The sequence below is a fragment of the Serinus canaria genome, chromosome 1A (genome assembly GCF_022539315.1).
Source record: "Serinus canaria isolate serCan28SL12 chromosome 1A, serCan2020, whole genome shotgun sequence".
In the NCBI taxonomy this organism is placed as follows: domain Eukaryota; kingdom Metazoa; phylum Chordata; class Aves; order Passeriformes; family Fringillidae; genus Serinus; species Serinus canaria.
Window position 1 is genome coordinate 64078191 of NC_066314.1, and position 21820 is coordinate 64100010.

Below are 21820 nucleotides of genomic sequence, written 5' to 3' on the forward strand. Positions count from 1 at the left end.
TCTTGCTGCTTCTGATCTTACTTCTTTCCTAATATTCTGACTTGACTATAGAGGAGCTGCATCCCCTGGTGTTCCCAGCCACTGTGATGCTGGGAGTTGTTGTTACCATGCATTTCCCCTTCTAATTTGTTTCCTTGAAACTATCTAGGGCTCATTTTAAAAGATGTTTTGTCGTAGCAGCCTTTCATCCTAGTTATTTCTCTAAGGAATGCTTCTCCTGAGTGCTGTGAGTGTGCCAGGTAATTTTCAGTCCTTCCGTCTGGCTTTGGAAGTTAGTATGCAGAAACTGCATAATGGAAACAGAATCATCTTCTCCATAACTGCAACACAGCTCTTACAGAGGCACATGCACACTCCATGCACCCTCCCTGCCCCACTGTCTTAGGAGCAACTTTTTCTGCCTGAATTAAGTCCTTAGCCACTGCTCCTTTCTGTGGCACAGCACAGGCTCTTACAGGTGCTCCTTGCATCTCTGAGCAGGCAGTGCCAGGGTCACTGGGAACATCTGGAGACTGGGAATCACTTAGCAAACCTGGGCTCTGCAGTGATCTTGGCATCACAGAATGCTGTGGCTGGGAGGGAACTGGGAGGGAATGAGCAGCCCATCCAGTTCCAGGCTCTGCCGTGGGCAGGGACATCTTCCACTAGACCAGGTTACTCCATGCTCTGTCCAGGATGGCCTGAAACACCTCCAGGGATGGGGAACCCACAAAATTATGGATTAAATTAACCTGATAATAGAATATTTACACCAAACGTGGCCCACTGTCCAATTCCAGCAGTTTGGAGTACAAAATTAATTTTCTACCAGTAAAGCCCAACGCCGTAGCACTTCTGCAGGGAACTTTGGAGAGGAGATGCCGTGCATTACTGCAGAGGTTGCCCTGCTTTCTATTTCCACCTTGAGAAAGGAAAAGTGACCCTTTTCTCCCCGCCGCAGCTACCGGCCCTACAGCTACCGGCACTTCGCGCCGCCCACCACGCCCTGCAGCACGGACGTGTGCGACAGCGACTACGGCCCGAGCCGCCGCCTGCCCGCGGCCGCCGCCAAGGGCTACACCAGCGACCTCAACTACGACTCGGAGCCGGTGCCGCCGCCGCCCACGCCGCGCAGCCAGTACCTGTCTGCCGAGGAGAACTGCGAGAGCTGCCCGCCGTCGCCGTACACGGAGCGCAGCTACTCGCACCACCTGTACCCGCCGCCGCCGTCGCCGTGCACGGACTCGTCCTGAGGCGCGGCCCCCCGCCCCGCGCTGTAAATACAAAAGGTTCCGCCGGGGACGGGGGGAGGGAGCCCAGCGTGCGGGAGGACAGTGTACAGGTCAGTGCGGGGCGGAGGAGCACTGAAGATATTTGTACAGAAGAATTTAAAAAAAAAAAAAAAAAAAAAGGATATTTATATATTTTCTTAAACAGCAGCTGCTGCTTGTGCCATAAGAAGAATGAATTTTTGTATAAAGGAACCCAGACGTTTGTACAAAAAGTTTTTATTTTTGCAAATGGAACACAAAAACATGCCTTAATCCATTGAAGTGACTGAGCACCTAAGGAAATGGAAGGACTGGGATATGTTTCTTGTCCGGTGAGGTGATATGTGGGGTTTTGTCAATACCAAAAATGTTTAAAGTAATTAATAATAGAGAAGTCCGTCTCAGAGCAGCATACCATAGATACTTGGAAGTAGCCAAATAACCTCTATGTTAACTGCAGAGGGCCAGCAACTAAAGTTAAACTTGAAAACGCAGTCAGGACAGATATTAACCTTACACAAAGGGCTTTGTTTTCTACAGGAATACAGCAGTCGTAGCAGTGAATCCAGAAAATCGATTGCACACTTTTTTAAATGAATGCACCTCTGTTTTTCCTTAATGAATTTAACAAATGAGAGCATTTAATGCTTTCTCCCTGCTTCTGGAATTTCAGTTATTTTTGTTGGGTGTATCTTAACATTTGGTTTTTAATCCCATTTAGGTTTTCCTGTCTTTTCTTCATCCTTTCTTCCTGCCCGTGTCAATTAAATTCTTGATATTTCTATTTAAAGTACTGCTAGAACCGGGCTGCTGTAAATGCGGGGGTTTTCTCCTAATTAGCCTTGTCATGCAGTGATTATCATGCTATACATTACCCTCCTCATTTTGCCAGCATGGTAGGACTCTCTTTTGTACCAGGTCAGTACCATTCTCACATCATTGACAAGGGTAATATGCATATACCTGAATGATTTTTAGTCCCTTAAAAAAGAAAATCTTATTTTGACCTAGTGCCCACAAAATGTCAAATATTTTTATACCACATATAATATAGACAGCATATTTATAATCTATAAATTTAACCATGGATTGTTAGTTTTACTGTAAATGAATAATATATCCTTGCAGTACTTTCACTGTATATTGATATCACAGTATACAAATCACATATATAAATATATATATATTATTTTTTCCTAGTAAGGAAGCATTTAACTTTCAGTGGAACAACTGTCCATAAGAAAAATAGATGTTTTGATCATTGGAAGGGGTTCCCCTGCTGTATTAACTGCTCATGTTGTCTTTGTGTTAGGTAAAGCCAGTTTTTCTCAGTATGATTTTGACATACCTCCTCTTTTGTGTGGTGTGAGTCTAGTACTTAAGTATTAACCGCTGTGAATGTCAAATTTTAAGATATTCTTAACCAAACCATTTTATATTCACATCTCTATTTTTGTATATTGTCATATTTAGCCCCTTCTCCCATCAGCCTCACCACGGTGATTTTGACAGGGAGATTATTTAGTCAAGTGAAAACATTATTTGTGTAGTTTAAGGGGCAACCTAGGATATTATTAACTCCTCTTGGACTCCAGTGCAGTGCATTGAATTTGTTTTGTTGCAGCAGAGCACGCAGTATACCTGGTCTGGGATGGCATTGTGCATTTGCACCTTCTTCTGACATCACATCCACTGAAGGTGCTCAGTGCCTTCACAGACTGGCCCTCTGAGTCTTCTCTCTCAAAACAAAGGTCCTGGGAGCTCCTGCCTCCTCACCTTTGGCCATGGAATGGGGATAGCAACTTTCCAGAGGCGCCTTTGGGGTTTTATCGTTCTCTGTTGCTTCCTTCCCAGCCAGTTTCACCTAAAAGAGAAGCTCTGAAAATATGGCATGGGCTTGCAATTGATGTTATTGACAAAATTAGTGACAAGTTATTCTTGCTAGCTGCCACTCATCTGGAGTACTGGATCCTCATTTGGTTTCAGCTCCAAGGAAAACTGTGTCATTGGGATTCCATCTGTAACAAAGGGTTTTTCCTACTAGTCCAAAATCCTCCAGAAAACCTGAGGAATCTTTAAAAAGCCTTGGTGATCTCCAGGCTGTTGCTGTTAGTCTCTGAAGATGGTGTACTGAGGGGTTTTTTGTCCAGCTTCATTCTAGGTTTCTAGGAATTGCGGTAGCTGTTCTTCTGGCTCTTCCTTGCTGGTGGAGAAGCTTCCTTGTGTTGTCCAGCAGGATGGATGTTGAGGAGGGTGTTGTGAACTACAAGGGAACTGAAAACCATTTATATGAAGGGGGGAGGGGGGGTGTGTCAGGGTGGGGGTGAGGCTGGCACACCAATGAGAATTAGAATTTCTCTGTTGTTTACATTTTTTCATGTGCAGCATTCCGTGTGGGGTTCACATGTGGAAACTTGCACTAATGAACTCAGAAGAATATTGTATTGTTGTATCTCAGTCCAAGTGCTTGTGCTGCAATGGCAATGGTCTCTTCTTGCAAAATGCTTTTCTCAGTGTGCCAATTTCTTTTTGAAAAACTCCAGGATGGTTGAGCTTAAGGAGTGGTATCCTCTTTCAGGTGCAGCTGGACTGCCTCACTGAGGCATCCCCTTGGAGGGAGTTCCTGCAGGTAAATCTGTGTGTTAATTATAAGCAAGGGTTTGTTTGGAAGAAAGACATTCTCTGAATATGGATCATGCTGCCTCCTGTGCTGGTTCACATCCACATAACCCAGCTCAAGTCAGTGGGGTTGCCATAGAAATCCCTGTAGGATTTGATCAGGTCTTCCTGATTTGTGCATCAAATATTTTGAGTGCCTCTGGGAGGTTCATGGGAGGGGAAGAGGGTTTTCCACTGAAAATGCTCAGCATAGAGAACAGGCTGTTCCTTGTCTGAGCAGGAAGCTGTGATACGATTTTGCAAATACATGTATTTTCTCAGTAAATGTGGAGTAAATTTTTGAAAGAGGAGCTGATCTGTGAAGCTCCTCTTGGGGCAAATGTCCACATTACAAAAGCATTGATACCCACACCTGACACATTCCCAATGGATAAATGCTGAGACTGAACATTTTCTCTTTGTTATCCTTTGGCACTGAGCCAGTTGTGATTCATATTCTCTCCTTCTCTCAGTGAGGATCATCTTTTCTCCTGCTTCTCCAGTTGACTGAGTTATTGAGACCATAGATAACACAGACATGCCCATCCAGGGCATTGCTGCAGTGGGTTTGTAGCATTAGCATGGAAGGGATCTCACTGATAGCAGTGGAAGTTGTTCCTTGTCCTTCCAGTTAAGCATAAAGGTCCTTATCCTACAGCATCAGGTTCAGTAGGGCATTAACACAGGAACCTTGTGTACTTTTTCCTCTCTGTAGGTACTGGGCAGCTCTTGGCTGGCTGGCTGGGGATGGGAACATCTGGCATGCCCAGTCTGTTGTAGCTAAAAAACAAAACAAGGCTTTACAGCATAATTTGTTGAAAACTAACTTTGCATGTTTAGATGGCAGCATTAATGAGACCTTGGTCTACCTTTTAAAGTTATACCTGGCATGTCATGGTGCATGCAGGTCTTGGCTTCCTAAGGGGCACTCTTCATTTCCCCACTGCTTTTGGATACCAAGGTATTTGTTAGCAAATAACTTGGATGAGATAAATGGAACATGCACGTGGCATCTGCATTTGAAATAAAGAATGCTTTCCATGAATATTAATTCATGCAACCTGTGCACAAACATTAAATTAAATATTTACAGTAATGCAAAATACCTAAGTGAGCCATTTGATATCAAAGGATTCACTTTGCTGTGAGTTGAAACTTTCTGCACTGTAAATTCTGGATTTCAGCCCCAGCATTTCTCTCCCCATGTGCAAGTACAAGTGGGTGTGCAGGTACCCAAATCTTTGTAAGAGGCACTTAACCCAAAGCTGATCATTTTCTCCTGTGCATAGATTCAGCCTCCCTGAGTCCCAGAATGCTAATGCTGAGTGTTGTCCTGCTATGTCTCACCTGCCCTGGGCTCCTTTTTGCCAAGTTTACAACAGACAGCAGAGCACCTGAATCCTTAATGCTCTGTCAGGCCAGGCAGGAGAGGAGGCACTTTTTTTTATACTGTTCCCCTACTTTTGGAGTCCATTTTGCAGAGGAGTAAAGCTCCTCTGTGTTTTGTAGGGACAGGAAAAGCAGTCTGCTGCAGCCCTAGAGTAATTATGAAGAAAATTGCACCCAAACTGCTTGACATGGCAGGTGCTACAGTCAGCTGCAAGTGAGAGTGCATGTGGAAAATCCCTGTCATTGCTATTTATTACACTAATGGGCCTTGATGGTGTTGTGGTCTCCAGCTCTGCATTGCTTCTTTGTTTATTCTCTAGAGATTGCTTCATTGGTAAGTCCTAAACACAGTTTAAGCTTTAAAGTAGTTAAACCTGTGCTAAGATGAAGAAAAGGCCCCTGTCTTGAATATAATTTCCATTCCTGATTGCTTGGCAAATGTCAGATTAAATAATTAGGACCATTCTGGGGGGAACTGCTTGAGCTACAGAACTCTCTGGTCACACATGCTGTTGGATCAGGTGACTTCTTCAAAATACTTCAGAAGAAATCAATCACTTTCTTCTCCTGACCTTTTTGCCTTTAGCATGTTTGTCACACAGTATTGTTAGTGACAAAATCTGCTTCTGAACCTGTACTGTGCAGATTACTTATTAGTTCTGCAGCAGAAAAATAACTGGCTCATTGAGTGCAAAAATAATTTAAGCATTGCTATTCAGAAATTGCTTTCTTAGCAATGAGATTTTTAAAATTGCATTTTGGTGTTGGTATGGCTTGAAAATTAACCTTTACTTAACAGCAGGTGACAGATAAATGTTGCCAGTAAGTTAGGAATGAACTAATAGCTTGAAAAGGGTTACAAAATAGTCAATTTCTTTTCTAAAAGAAGCCAAAATACAGTAGTGGTCCAAAATTTCCTTTCTTTTCCACCTTTAAAAAGGGAAGGGATTTGTAGCATTTATAGGGACAGGTGATTCACACTAGAAATGTGCAGGGCAGGGTAAGTCAAGTGTTGGTTTATTCAGGATTGTCCTAGTAGAGGGCAGGGTGGTTGTTACAAACTGCTGGAGAGCCTCAGTGTTCCCCTCTTTGAATGAACCAGGAGCAGCTCTGGAGTCCTGATTAAAATGGCTGCAGCCTTAAGCCATGCAGGGGAGAGTCAGTGGAACAGGGAAGTGTTTTTTACAAAGAGGATACCACCAGGCTTAAGCTGAACTAGCCTTGTTTGCAAGTGAAGGATCTGGTGCTGCTTTCAGATTTTAACTCTTTGTTTTGTTTTTTGTTTGTTCTTTTTTTTTTTTTTTTGTAAGCTTTAATCACTGTTTGTCATTGTCTTAAAGCCAGCTGGTGTCTCTTGTTCATCAACTTCAGTACGATGGTGCTTTGCAAGGATGTATTTATATTATAATGGCCAACATTTGGCCAGCCCTATTCACTCATTCACTAACTTTTTTTTTTCTTTTTTTTGTAAAATAAAGTGCTTTACTTGTACGGTGTATATAAACCTTGTACAAAAATCCTTTCCAATTATTACTATAAACTGAGTTGTAACAAATGAAATGTTGATTTTTATAATAAAACTAAGAGTAAAAAAGGATGTTTCATTTTATTTCAGCATCTGGAGGACAGGTAATTAAAGGTACAATGTGTGTCTTTGCTCTCCATAAAAGTCAGAATGGGCTGAGTTTTCTGAGGTAGAAGGCTCTGCACACACATGGATTTGAAGTGCAACTGACAGTATTTTAAAGCCTAAAGTCTCAATTATTGATCCCTGAGATTGGTTTACAGAATAATACCAACCAGATTATTTTACCAAATGGATCTTTATCAGGTGCCAGGCAACCATTTTGCACACTGCTGGTTCTTGAAATCTCTATTGAAATGTTCAGCAAGAGAGAAGCATTTAACTTCAAAATGTAAGAGAAATTCCCCCAACCCCCCTCATCCTGTTGCTGTAACAAGTAATTGGAGAAGAACCAGTCCTGAATTTATAAACTCAGCACAGGAATTCCCCACTCCACTTGTATCCACTGGTCTTGGAAAAAAATACCTGGTTTTGTATTGGTTTGTATCTGGCTGTACTGAGACTCGTTTGCAGCTCCAGATTTTCTGCATGGAGGCATGGGCAAGTCACATACCACTTCCCATGTCAGTAAGTCAGGGTCTGCATTTGTCAGTCTCACAGAGCAGTGTAAAAACACCTCCTGTTCACTCTCAGCCAGGGTGCTGTGCTTACTCTGTTTCAAGGTGTTACATTGATTTTGCCTTGGAAAACAAGCCTTTGGTTTGGAGCTGCAGGGTGCTGTGTTTTACTCTTTAAATGCCTGTTGGGAATTGTTGCTGGGCTGCAAAAGGCTCAACAGCCCCTCAGCCCCTCCTTTTTTTTTTTTTCTTTATTTAAACGATGGTGGCTACCTCGAGTGTCTGTGCAGTTGTAATGTGTGGTGAGTAACAGTGAGGGGCTCTTGTGCCAGCAGGAGTGACCAGCTGCCAGTGCTTGGGGCCAGCCAGAGGAGGAGCAGGCAAGCTGGAAGAGGAGATGGCATCAGGAATGTCTGAGGCACCTCCTTCTCCCAAAATTCCCCTGTGAGCTGCACCTGTGTTCAGCCTCCCTCCTGCCTTGCACCTCCCCTGCCTCTCTAAGGAACACCAGACCTTGGCCTCTGAGAGCACTCCCTGAGCTTTTGTGGCTCCTTCCTTAGCACAGAGCCACTGTCCTGGCTCTGGAATGACTCTCCTGGGAGTGCTGCTGGCACTGACTCTGCTTCCTGTGCAGAGGGAGCAGCAGGGGAGTCCTGACCCTGATCCAGATTTTAGATAAACACATCCTGTGCTGAAAAGTCAAGGAAGAAATTACCAGAACATAACACCCACTGCGGACAGGAGAAGAGTTTGGAGAGAATTTTTTATTTAAATGGCTCATGAGGCAATAGATGCTTTAAAAATATAAATCCATTGGTGTATTTTTCCTAACTTTGTGGGTTTTGGGAGTGCTCTGTTTGATATAGACAGAGTGATTCCTCCTTAAATGCCTCTGTATTCTTTCCATCCTGCAAATGTTTTAAGAAGCCCTGTGGCTGAAGTATTGCTGTACAGATGGCCTAATGTGGGCTGATGTTCTGAAGCACAGCTGTGAGGGATTCATTATTTGATGGAAGAAAACCCAATTTCAGATGCTTCTAATAAGAAACTGTTCCACCAGCAGCACTAATAAAGAAGGCTGATGTACTTGAAAAAATTCACTTCTCTCTCTTACCTTTCAGTGTGATGGTAAGTGGCCACAGGTCCGCTCCACTCTGTGTTGCAACTTGAGTAGTGGAAGAAGAAGAACAGATTTCCTCAAATTTTGAGAAAGGAAGGGAAGGGTTACCAATTGTCTCCTTCACTAGCAGCCCTCTGACTCCTAACAAAATCTAAAAAATGCTTAGGAGTAAAAAGTTAGAAGCATGGACTTGTGATTAAAGCTGGAATTGGAGGGACAGATTTTGGGAAATGGCAGCAGGTAAGGAAGAACTGCAGGTCTCTGTCAGTCCCACAGGGCACATGGGAACAGGTAGGAAAGGGAGAGTTCTGCTGTTTAGGATACCTGGCTCCTTTGACCACACAGGAATTTCTTTCCTCTTCTCATTTAATGCTTGTATTGTCCTTCAGCTTTGCATGGCTCCAAAATAAGGACCAAAAGAACAAGAGATGTAACCATCATGTCCCAGTTGTTAATTTCTTTGCGTTAATTTTATGTTGGTAATAAAACTTCTGTCTTTCCATGAGAGTAAAAGATCAGGGGCAAAGCACCTGTAGAGCTGTGAGGGCTTGGCAATTCAGATCCAGCATTTAATGTGGGATTTCTCCAACATCTTTTCCCAATGGAGCTGGCACTTGTCATTGTGCACAATTAACTGCACTTGCTTTCAGCAGGTACTTGGTGATTTCCTGGTGGATTTATTGGTGGATTTAGTCTCCAGCACGCACTGGAAGCCAGCTGTAAGTCACTAAAAAGATTGTTCCAGAGAAAAGGATTTAGGGAGAGCTTTTTTTGGTTTTGTTTTTGGCAGATGATCTTCACTATTGCACAGCTGTGTGAGACCACTTCATATTTGAAATTATCCCTGGCCAGTCCTGTTCTTGTGTTATTTTGTGACATGGAAGAGTTGGTGAAAAGCAAAAAGTACTGCAAGCAAAGATTATATTAAATGTGAAGATCCCTCCCCTATGTCCAAAGATACTTTGCTTCTTGTAAGTCTTAAAGTCCTGAGAAGGAACTTAATTTCATGTGCAGCACCAAGAGAAGAGTGTTCCTCTGAGTGTTCCTTCTATTCATTCTGCATTGCTACTGATAGTTTTATAGTTAATTATTTCTACTTTGGTTCCTTCCAGACATTATAAGTTCAGTAATCTGAGGTACCTTTTACTTCTTTGTGAGCTTTTAATGTACTTTATATTACTATATGCTATATTTATATTACTATATACTATAATTGTATATTTATATTGTATTTTATATTGAGCCTAGAAGAACTCAATGCCTTATTCAGTCATCTCCACTGTTTTCATTGCATTTTTAAAAAAAAACCCACAGATGGTGGATTTTTTGTTTTATGTAGATTTTTATTTCAGAATGTGCACAAGAAGCTGACATCCCATCCTTCTTGGGAACAGCTACAGCAAAATGCTCAGCTCTGTGATAGCTGTGAGAGCACCAATCTTCACCCATCCTTGGGCTGCTAGAAGGAGGGACCCTGAGGCCAGAAGGTAATTAGCTGACTTCCTTTAAGAATGAGATGCTTGATGATGTCCCTACTGAATCCTCATGAATAAACTTGGAGCTCACATGCAAATAACACCAGATTTGTTCCCAGAGTTGTTTCCAGTTTCATCCTTGCTTTGCTTGAGCCACTACCTGTAGGTAAACTATGAGCCCTTCCAACCCTTTTTTTGAAAACCCCTAGTATTCAATGCTGGCACTTAGGATGTTCTGCAGGTTTCCTGCTCCTTTTCCTTGTGTGAGAGGCCCTGGTGAGTGATTCCACACAGGTCTGCATTTTCCTGTGCTTTGTCCTGTGCTCTACCCAAGCAGGAGAGGAGGTGGCAGCCTCAACCCACTTCCTTTCCCCAAAGCTGAAGTACAAAACACAAGGTGCTGGGGTGCTGAGGGGAAAGGAAAGTTACCCCAGGCCCCCAGACTTAGAGCAAAATACACTTTCTGGATCTTAAAACCTTTTCCAAAAGCAGAAAGTAAAAAGAAAACTTAGCCTTCAAAGTGATTGTGAGTCACACCCCTTTCAAAGCATTTCCACTAATTTCTTGAAATTTCTTTCCAGTGTGTATTCCAAACATTTTTGTGGGGATGATAAAACTTTCCTGTCTCACATTTTATTTTGGTGCATCAAACTGGCCCTCATTTTGGTTTTTCTTCTGGCACTAAAGGCCAATTTGTGTTCTTTAATTGAATGCAGACACTGTCCAACATGACAGGCCCTAGCACTCAAAAATGGGATATTGTCTTTCCTACTTGCCTTAATTGAGAGCAGAGGGGTGACCTCAGCCCTGAACTCTGCCCTTGCTAGGACTCTCACACATTGCTTCACACCAAGGCACAACAGAGCACCTGCAATTTCCTGAGGGACAGAAATCCATTTTCAGGCAGGACCCAGGATCTGGTTTATATTCTGTGGTCTGTTAAATGTCCAGTCTGGGTATCAGGCCTGAAGTCATGTGTTTAAACCTTTAAGGTTTGGGGTTTTCATGACTAAATTTAGGACTTTGTGTGCTCAGGTCCCCATCACTTACATCAGCACAGGACCTCTGGTGTTCTGCAGCCCTTGGGTTTCTTTGTGAACTGGAGGGTTCAGCAGTAGCTACCCTGGCCTGGCCACAGTGGAAGTGTAGCAGAGAAAGCCCCACTCTCCCAAACTGGTGTACAGGTGGTGCAAACCAGGAGGCAGCAGTGGCTGAAGGGGTGTGGGATGGGGTGTATAGAGGTGGTGGGGAACACTCCCCTCTGGAGCTGGGCTGTCCTTGTGCTGGCACTGCCTGGGGAAGAAGCACATGGAAACCACCTGTGCTGGCACTCAAGGAAATCCAGGTTCAGATCTCTAGGGAAGATATCATAAGCGTAATCCAAAGTTTCCATTGCAGTGCTGTGTGTAATTAATATTTAAGGCAGGACCACTGCAGTGGCAGACAGAAAGTTCCACATTGGGTTTTAGACTTCTGAAATTTATCTCCCTCCAGCAAGCAGAGATGAATTTGTTTGGTTTCTCTTTCAGCATGCCAGCTTTGGTTGGGAAGCATCTGAGCTTCCCCTGAGAGAAAAGAGCCATGTTTGGCATGGGTCTGCCAAAAGGACTCTGGGGTGGAAAGTTGAGGGGCAGACTAGCTTAAAATCAGAATAGAGATAATATCAGTCAAGCTGCTGACTTCAGAAAGAAATTTTTGGAAGCCATCACTTCCACCTCCCCAGGCAGGAAGATGCATCGTCTTTGCATTTTGTAAAAGTTAAAAGTTTTCTACTTTGGCTGCAGCAGGTACCCAGTGGAGCAAGACAGAGGGGAAACCTTCTTGAGGGCTGACTAGGAAGGATTGCAGTAGCTGCAAGCCCAGAATGTCTCCTAACCCCAGCCCAGAACCTGCTGTGTGGGATTTCATGCAACAGCGCCGAAATTCCTGACTGGCTGCTGGAGTTTGCACCACCCATGGCAAGAGTACCCTAGGTTCAGATAACAAACAAGCACAGCATCAGCTCTAATGGTTTGTGCCTGGTTCTCACCCTTCACTCACACTGCAACACCCCAGCTGTGAACTTTTAACCCTGAACTTGTTCCAGATTGTGGACCTGTGAAGCAGACAAGTCCCAGGCAGTAAATCCACTTTCAGACAAGTGCCTGAGCACAGGGAATGGAGCTGTTCCCCTCTGTGCCTCCCTGCAATTCACCTCCCTCCTGCCCACTCACACCTGTGTGCTGGGAGCAGCATCCTGCTCACCCGTGGGCAGCCTAGGAAGGGGAAGACTGTGTGGTGCTGTGAGAAGAACCAAGGATGCCTTCTATGACTCATCAGCCTGGTTTTGAAGAAATACTGGATTTACCATCATTTCCTGAGAGCTGAAGCAAAGGTAAGCAACAGGCAAGTAAAATATTTGGGTTTGACTGAAGGCTGTTTTCTAGTATTTCTGCTTCCTGTTTACTTGCTGGAGCAAGGAACGCTGTGGCCATGAGCTGGTACAGAGCTCCTTTGTGCAATGTGTGCACATGGGCAGTGGGAGCTCCTTACCTGGTGCTGTAGCTGCTCCAGGGAATGGCAGGGGCACAGGTCCCACTCTGCTGGGAGCACAGCCTGCCCAGTGGGCTGGCTCTCTTTAACCCAGCAGAAATCAGCTGCAGGACACATGCAGCACCCTTTTAAAATAAATACCTCCATCACCTGCACAGGGCTGAAGGCTGTTGTTGCAACCACAACTCACAGTGAGACCAGCAGGTTTCAAACATCAGCTTGCTGATATAACAAGTACTGATGCTGATCTGGGTGGATATACAAGAAAAATCCCAAGTGGCACTTCTTGTATTAACAATAAACCTCTCTATCTTTCGCAGGGACACCCCAAATAGGCACCAGAGGGTCCTACAACAGAACACAAAGATGTTTTGTGAAAGATTAATGTAAAATGAAGGCACAGCCAGTCACTCTGAAATATGACTGGCACTTGCCCTTGTTAAACTTCACATGGTTGGTGTCTGCCCATCTCTCTGTTTTGTCCAGGTCTCTCTGGGGGTCTCTCTGTGCTCAAGGGAGTCAACTTTTGTATGACTCCCAATTTTGTATCATCTGCAAATTTATTTGGTCTCCCTTCCTCTCCTGCATCCTGGTCATTAATGAGGATGCTGAAGAGCACAGGGCTGAGGATGGAGCCCTGCAGAACCCTGCCAGTGACTGGTGCCAGCCTGATGTCACCCCAGTCACTGCCACCCTTTGTGCCTGACCCATGAGCCAGTTCCTCACCCATCCCATGAGGTGTTTATCCAGCTGGAAGCTGGACAGATTGTCCAGAAGGATCCTGGGAGAGGCACTATCAAAAGCTTTGCTGCAATCCAAACACATCACATTCCCTTGGTGAAACCAAGTGTGTTACCTTGTCATAAAAGGAAATTAAGCTTTGGCTGCATGAATTTTCTCCCTCATGTTCCTCTCACATCACCTGATCCTGCTTCCACTGGGCACACACTTTCCTTTTTTTGCCTTATCTCCAAAGGAAGATCCCTGCTTAGCCAAGCTGGCCTGTTGTCTTGCCAGCCTGACTTCTGACATTTTTGAATTGCCTGTTCCTGTGCCCATGGGAGGTGATGTTTTACAAGTGACCAGCACTGATGGACCCCAGCACCTGCACAAACACTTTCCCAGGGGACTTTACTCACTGCTCTCCTCATGTCCAGGTTTGAGGTTTTGCTGGCACTTTCCATCTTGTCAACAGAGATTTTAAACTTGATGACCAAGGGCTTGATCCTTGATCACTGTGGCCAAGACAGCCCCAATCCCCACTTTGCTCATGAGACCCTCTCTGTGGACAAGCAGCAGATCAAGGAAATCTTTCCAAGTCAGCTCCCTGTTCCATAAAGTTGCCATCCAGGTTTTTTAGGAATCTTCTGGACCTGTTTGTGCCAGCTGTGTAATGCTCCCAGCTTATTTCTGGCAAGTTGAAGTCTTCCACAGGGACAAGGGCAGTTGATACAGAAGTGACCCTTGGTTCCTCAAAGAATAATTCATTGGCATCAAGAGTCAGAGCCATACCTGAGACAGGGCACATGAGTAAGGCTGAAAGGAGACCTCTTTGTGCCCTCCTTCACCAGCTCCTGGGTATATTTGCTAACTCTGGTGTCTGCTCCAGGATGGTGGAAGAGGAGCACTTCCTTCTCTCCTGACCATGCAAACTGACCCAGGTGCAGGTCTTTCCCTTCAGCTCTGCTCTCGTGTACAGAGGAGCAGATTGGGTACGTGGTAGTAGAGGCTTTTCCCATGCCAGGGAAAGAAAAGGCCAGGTTTTCTCTCCTAGCTTTTCCAGCTGGATCCTTTCCTCCTGGATGACCCTGACTCACTTGCAGTTCTCACAGAGAAAAGCAGAACCACCACAGGTCACCAGGGTTCATTTAGCAGCATGGCCAGTCCTTCCCATAAAACCCAACCAGATAGGTGCTGTATGTGTGAGAACAGAACTGTTTTGAACTGTATGGATGGTGTGGGAAGCTGCTTCTGCTCACAAACCCACCCAGCAGGACCCCTCTATGTGGTACAGTGGATGCACTGTGATACAGTTGCCTTTGGATGGAAAGCAGTAACTCACAAGATTAAGGATTATGTCCCCTCATTTAACCTTAATTAAACAGGGCACAACCTAATTAGAGAAGGCAGAGTTGGTCTAGGATGCCAGGGAAAACATTCCTGGTGGCAACAGATGTTACTGATATGAAACAGAGACACCACATGCTGTAGGAAAAGGCCTAGGCTGATCCAGGTCCTTCAGAAGAGGAGCTGTCTGCTGGTCTGTGCCTGTCCAGAATATTCCCCATGTTCCAAACTGAGAGGCTGGCACAGGCTCAGCCTCTAGAAGAGAAGTGATGCAGTGCTTGGCTCTCAGCACCAGCAGAAGCAGTAGATGACCTGTTTATGACCTGCACTAGACTGAATTAGCCATCACTGTGCAGCAAAGATCTGGTAGCAAAAAGGGAATACCAGATGTGCCTGCTGACAGTTTTAGGGCCGCCTGTCACCTGCTGGATCACCCCCACCATTCACTTGGTTGGATTAGAACTTGAAAATCCCAGGGCAGTTCCTTCCCTTTCTGATACCACAAAATATTTGATACCTGAAAGGACATTGTTTGATATCTAAATTAATGATGATAAATATAGCCATATAATCCATATACAATTAACATCCAGAGAATCTTTTGCTGGAGTATAGACAAACATAATGTAAAAGAAACTGAGTTCAGACAAGAAAAGTTTTTTTATTACCTTCCATGGCTGTTGCACCTGGGTGCCTGCTGATTTTCATTCTTTCTTCTCTTCAGTGGCCAGACTTGTCCTGCCAGAGCCAGCCTTGCAAGCACAGCACTTCCCTTAAGAGCACAGAGGTTCACTTCTTTTATTTCATCTTTTCAGTCTTTCATCAAAACATGTTCATAAGCTTTCACTGAGAAGGGCACTGCACTTGCAGTAAAATTCAATGCCTATTGTGCTTCCTTATGAGAAAAACATTCAAACAAGTCAGTCTATTATAGGAATGGCACTTCCCAATGCAGTGCTTACACTGAGACTCTTCTGTCATAAACACCCATAAACCAATCTCTATTTTTTCATATGGCATTGCATTTTTTTCCCCTAACTGATATTAAGCATTAATTTGGTAAGATCAGTAAAATGGCATGGTGATGCTCTTGTAGCTCATGGATCAGAATTATGATTCTGTAGAACTAACCCCAAGCACACTTCCCTTTTAAGAGGGATTTTCACCACACTGGTGATCCTCTATTTCCAAAATAAGCTTGTACATGAAATTGCTAGAAGGACCCCTGTGCATATGAAACAACTGGATGGGGGAACACTTGCATTTATCTGTGGCAGAGAAATAGTTTTAGGAGATGCGGAGGGATTTCTGACTGGGAGAAGAACAAAAGCACTTGAGGCTGCACCTTCATCTGAGGCTGTTGCATGGATGAGCTCATCCTGGTGCCTTTCCTTCCAACAGAGGAATTTCCTAGTAGGAGCAGAAATATGGGCAGAATGAACTTTGGATTTTCCAGGGAATAGCAGCTTGGAGTTCACATATACATTGCAGGCTCATAGAAGGCTTTTTGTTCATGTTCACTGGAGCTTCCTATTTCCTTCCTGCTTTCCTTGGACCAGCTGACCTCAGAGCAAGAATAGCAGATGGAAAGCTTGCATATTAAGGATTATTAATGATCTGTCATGCCCTGAACTGCAAAAACTTCAAATTTTGTTTTCTTTTCAAACATACCCCATATCCTGATGCAGAATATATTTGCTCCAACACTAAAAGGAGGGCAGGGGGTGGGGGGAAAGGGAAGTGGTACTTGAGGCCCAGTAAAGGGAAGGGCAGCCTGAAGGGAACAGGAAAAAAAGAACAAAACCACAGGTTTAAAGGTGAACTTTTGTGTTTTTGTATTTTATAGAAACAGTCAGAAAGAGAGAAGACTGAGAAAAACCAAATTAATGTCAACTCTGCCCCATTTTATCTACCCTGTTCCCATAGAAATGATTGCCTTGTTCTGTGTCCTGTCATGACAAAAAAAGGGGTAAATTGGCCATTTTCCACTTGGCTTTTGTGTTGATCTTATAACCACAGCTGTATTTATAGTCCTGCATAACTTTTGAAATATACTGGCAAAGAATAACTTTCATCTGGTTGGATTGGATTGGATTGGATCGGGGCAGCATCACTACCCTATGTAGGAGCAATGTCCTCCTCTGACATACAGCCACTCACCCAACCCATGATCTGCCACTTTCCACCTCAGAATACACCCTTGAGATAACCATTCTGGACACAATTTTAAACTGAAAACCAAAACAAAACACCTTGATTCTTTTAAATCTCTGCTGGTATTTAGGGAATAGTGTGTCAGCCCATGTTTGCCTGGGTGGATATGGGTGGAAGGGAAGGTGTGATCTGACTCCTTCTTTCATTTCAGCAGTAGCTTTTTCAAACAGAACTGGAAACTGTCCCAGAGTAGGCAAGATGGATGTAAAGGGGAAACTCTGATAGAGACAATACAATATAATTTTTAATGTCCTTTAATTATTTTTGCTTCATTGTGCTTATCTATTTTCATCCCACTGCTTTGTCTCACAAGGAAAATTTAAAGAGCCTTTCCTGAAAGAGGATAGAAGAGCAAAAATTCTGAATAATGGCAGCATAATTCCCCACTTTCCACGATGTTCAAATTTGGTTTCTCTTCAGCTTCTCAGTCTCTTCATGAGGTTTCTCACATTAAGACTAAAACTATGTTGATTTTTATGATAAGTATCAAGCCAAAAGTGTAAGAAGATTCCTCTTAAAAATGGGAAGAGACTGTGAGCTCTGCTGAGAGGAAATATTTGTTTCCAGGAGGGAAAAACAGATCAAAGAGGGAAAGAACTTCTTTTTGGAAAGGCTCGGGTTACAGTTTTTCCTCACCAGCAACAATAGTGCCGGGGGCTTCCAAGGGCACGAAGCTGGGCACGGGCGGGTCAGCGGTGCCTCCGCGCATCATCTGCCAACAAATGCCAGCATCTCTGCCCAGCCGCTGCCAGGCTCACCGCGGGCGTTCTGGCTGCTCAGCGAGAGCTCAGGGGGGCGCGGGGGGTTTGGCCGCCCCCGCCCGCAGAGCTCCGCGGGGAGCGCCGGCCGAGGCTGCGGGGCTGGGGGACTGCCCTGGGACTGCCCCGGCCTCAGCCTCAGCCCGGGCCCCGGCCTGTGCCCTGCCCCGACCCAGCCCCGGCCTCAGCCCGGCTCGGCCCCAACGCCGTCCCGGCCTCAGCCTGTGCCCGGCCCCGGCCTCAGTCCGTGCCCTGCCCCGACCCAGCCCCGGCCCGGTCCCGGCCGAGTCCCGACGCCAACGCCAGCCCAGCCCCGGCCCCATTCCCAAGACGGCCCGGTCCCGGCCCTGACCCCAAGACGGCCCCGGCCCCGGCAGGGAAAAGGCGTCGGGCAGCGACACCCGGTGGGGGAAGCGGCTGCAGGGCCCGGGAGAGCCGCCCTCCCTCAGCTCGGAATCGACACTCGCAGCCCGGGACGAGCTAATGGCTCCGCTGGAGAGCCAGAGCCCGGTGTGAAGGGCTTGGGCTCTTCTGCCCGGCCAGAGTCATGAAACACGGACTGAGCTGCAGAGAAGACGGAGGCATCGACAAGCTGTGAGTGCCCCTCCTGGCGCTTGTCACTGTGCCAAACCAGAAATGAAATGTGCAAGGGGAGATCACACCAAGATTTAAGGGCACTACGCATTAAAGTGTGCTTCTGAGCAGTGCTGCTACCCTTGCTTCTTTGGTTTAGATGGAAAATTTTATATGGAAATTTTCTTCTTTTTTTAAGTTAAATGATGGAGCTTTTCCTAAGTGTTTAGTCTCATTTTTGTCTTTTTTAAGTGTTTTGTCTCATCTTCTCTCTGTGTATTGCAATGGAGTGAGTGGTGTGGCACAGTGAGGTCGGGGGTCAGGGAGGCACTGCTCTCCTCCTCCTCCTCTTTTAACGCTCTGGCATTCCCTCCTCCTCCCCAGGGTTTGGAACTGGTGCTCCAGGCCACCAGACTTGGGGTGACACCAGATGGGATGCCAGGGAAAGCCACAGTAGGAGCCTTCACTGGGGAGGAGGCTTTTCCCTGCTGTGCTCGGGGTCACATCTCCCTCAGGCCCTCACTCTTCCTGCTGCAGCTCTGCCAGTCCAGACCTGACTCCTCCTGAACCTCTTGGCTGTCCCAGGGATCACCAAGCCAGCTCTGCCCACCTTGCACAGGTACTGGGGGCTGTTCTGTGCCCATGAGGATGCTGCTCTGGGCTGCTTGCTGTCATCTCCAGCTCCTGGCTCCCTTTTCCTATGGAGCAGCCTGCTCTGGTGGCACCCAGGCTCTCAGAAACCTCAAGTTGTGCCATAATGCTGCCAGTAGAAAAGTAACCCTGGACTGGATTTCTTTTGGTACACTGCATGGGGGAAATCTGTGTCCTTTTATTTTTCTTGTTATTTACAGTCACTTCTTGTCTTTCTTCTGACTGGCAGCTCAGCACAGTTCAGGTGGTATAAGGTAAAGACACAGCAGTCTCCCACTACCCTGCCCTTTAACCAGTTTGGTTTAGGATACTGTAGGCTGTGTTCTGTCCTGGGTGCCAAGGATATCTTCCAGAGCATGGGAGTCAGCAAAGCACTTGAGTATCATCCTCTTCTCTCCCAGCCTTTTCAATAAGATATTAAGTAATGTTTCCCTAAAAGCCACTGAGACAAAATCCCTCTAAGCAAGTTTTTCTTAATTCCTTTATTCCTTTATTTATAAGAATAAACCCGAACCACAAAATGTGTAAATTTCTGGATTAATAGTGAAATATGAGAGAAGAATTGACAAAAAAGTTATATACAGCTGTCTCTGGAAAGTATTTTCTCATCCGAGTTGAATTTCCTGACGTCATTAAGCTGTTTCAGATTCTTGAATTATCCATTACTGTACATTCCTGTTTGTGAGGGAGGGAGTCTGTCCTGCTGCTCCACTCTGGTGAGACCAGTCCTGGAGTGATGCATCCAGCCTTCAGCAGGGAAAGACACGGATCTGTTGGAGCAAGTCTAGGAGAGGCCACAAAGATGAACAGAAGGCTGGAGCACCTCCTGTGTGAAGACAGGCTGGGAGAGTTGGGAGTTGTTCAGCCTGGAGGAGGCCCTGAGGAGACCTTTTTGGGAATTTTCAGTGTACAGAAGGGGCAAAGACAAATGGAGAGGGACTTTTACCAGATCCTACAGTACAGCACAAAAGACAATGGTTTTAAACTGAAAGAGGGCAGGTTTAGACTGGATACAAGGAAGAAATTTTTAATGATGAGGGTGGTGAGGCCCTGGCACAGGCTGCCCAGAGAAGCTGTGGCTGCCCCATCCCTGGAAGTGCTCAAGCTCACGTTGGACAGGGCTTGGAGCAACCTGGGATAGTGGAAGGTTGGGAGTTGGGCTAGAGGATCTTCAGTGTCCCTTCCAACCCAAAACATTCCATGATTCTTCTGTGATCCCACTTATTGGCTAATTTCTTGTGGGACACTGAGAGAGTTTCAGTAACTTCCTAAGTATTTTCTTGGCACATGCAGATAAAAAGATTTGCCCAGATGGATGTGCAGCTAGCACAGCTCAGCAGGCAGAGTTGAACTCACTGTTGTCAGGTAACTCAGCCTAAGGGAAAGTTTTCATTCCTCCTGCTCATTGCTGACATTTGGGATGGTATGAACACATCCTTGTGTGAGTGTGCATGGGGTTTGGTTTTATTCCTTTGTAGAACAGAAAACTTTCATGAACTTCAAGCAGAAAATATATACAGTGCTCTTACACAGCTTGACACAGTGCAGCTGATGGTTGTGAATGCAAAGATAGTTTTGAGTGGGAAGCATGGGACTGGAAATCATGGGCTGAGTGAAACCATCTGAATCAGGAGGCTCAGAGGCTGACACAGCTGCAATCTGTGTTGGTTAGTTTTCCTCACAGGTCAAATGGAATAATGGAGTAAATTCTTTGATCAAATTTCCTTAAAAAAAACAAACAAAAAACCCCCAGTATTTTAGCAAGACTTCCAGTCAGAGAAAAATAGAAAAATGCTGTATCAGAATAAGGAGTGCCCTTAAGTGAGCTAAACTGCCATGATGATTTCCGCAGCTACTAGTAAGTGGAAGAAGCCTTGGTGGATAACACTGATGGCAGATCTATAAGCCTCAATAATTAAAATATTATGAATTGATTATTTTGTGTGAAATTATGATAGTACTTCCCAAAGGAAAATGTAGGATAAAGTCTTTTACTTCTTCAGAAAAAAACATGGTTTCTGAATTTTGGGATATCCATTTTAAGCAATCCTTTTGGGACTCACTCACTACACTTTTTAAGATCAAAAATAAAAGCTGCTTTTTCCATTTAAGTTGAAACCAATCATCCTTGTGCATAAGGGTCTTTTCCTCTGAGACAGGGATACTGAGTTTCCAATCTTCTTACTTCTCTGGCATTTGTTACTCCATTAATCATAAGGCTTATCACTCCTGTGGTGCTGTAAATCTCCAAAATTCCCTGCTACCACGAGGGACTTCATTCTGTAAATGAATTTAAGGGGCTGGATCAGTGGGCTTGGTGGAGGCCTGTGGAAAACATTCCTGGGAATGTCAGTGGGTCTGAGGCCTGGGCTGTGGTGTCTCCTGGTAACAGTGTTGTCCTCTACATGTTTTTCCAGCTGGAAACTCCAAGATGTAGGTGATGGCAAAGAAGAGTCAATGTTGTCATTCCAAACAATGTTTGGAACTTCTGATCTCTCAAGGGGGTAAAGAGATCTTTAGTGAACATTGTGACTTGCTTTATTGTCCTTTGAAACTGGATTTGAGGCTCTTTGTGAGGGTTATTTAATGACACAATTTACTTACATGGAGGCACAGAACACCTTGCTCACCAGGAAAGCTGGTAAGGGGCTTCTCACTGATATTATTCCAGCTTTGGTGAATACTGGAAAAGTCCTTTTTCAAGGGCATATGATATTGAAATGTCTTTTTTTCCCCCAGACCAAATTGTGGTATTTTATCTTTGGTCTAAGGTATGTTCAGACATGTGTTTTCAGTCACACTGAAATCAAATTACATTACAACTGCCTTGTCAGGTATTGCTTTGCTTCCTGGGAGTTGTAGTTTAGGTCACATTTTGTGACCAAACCCTGGGTTTGGTTCCCTAAGGAACAACCTCTCCCCTCTGGCTGGGCTGGTTACATCTAGGGGACAATGTCCAGAAATGCAGAAATGGAGTAAGGTAAAACACTT

The 21820-nt window shown here is 45.0% G+C and overlaps 1 protein-coding gene across 2 annotated transcripts in view; it reads left to right on the forward strand.

Moving 5' to 3' along the window:
* LRP6 (LDL receptor related protein 6) overlaps window positions 1-6894 on the forward strand; it is a 123015-nt gene extending 116121 nt beyond the window's left edge. For both annotated transcript variants that reach the window (XM_050970164.1, XM_050970162.1), the window contains exon 23: window positions 941-6894. In XM_050970164.1, the coding sequence (XP_050826121.1) occupies window positions 941-1232 (292 nt within the window). In that variant the 3' untranslated portion in view covers window positions 1233-6894. The remainder of the gene's footprint in view (window positions 1-940) is intronic.
* Window positions 6895-21820: the final 14926 nt, after the last annotated feature.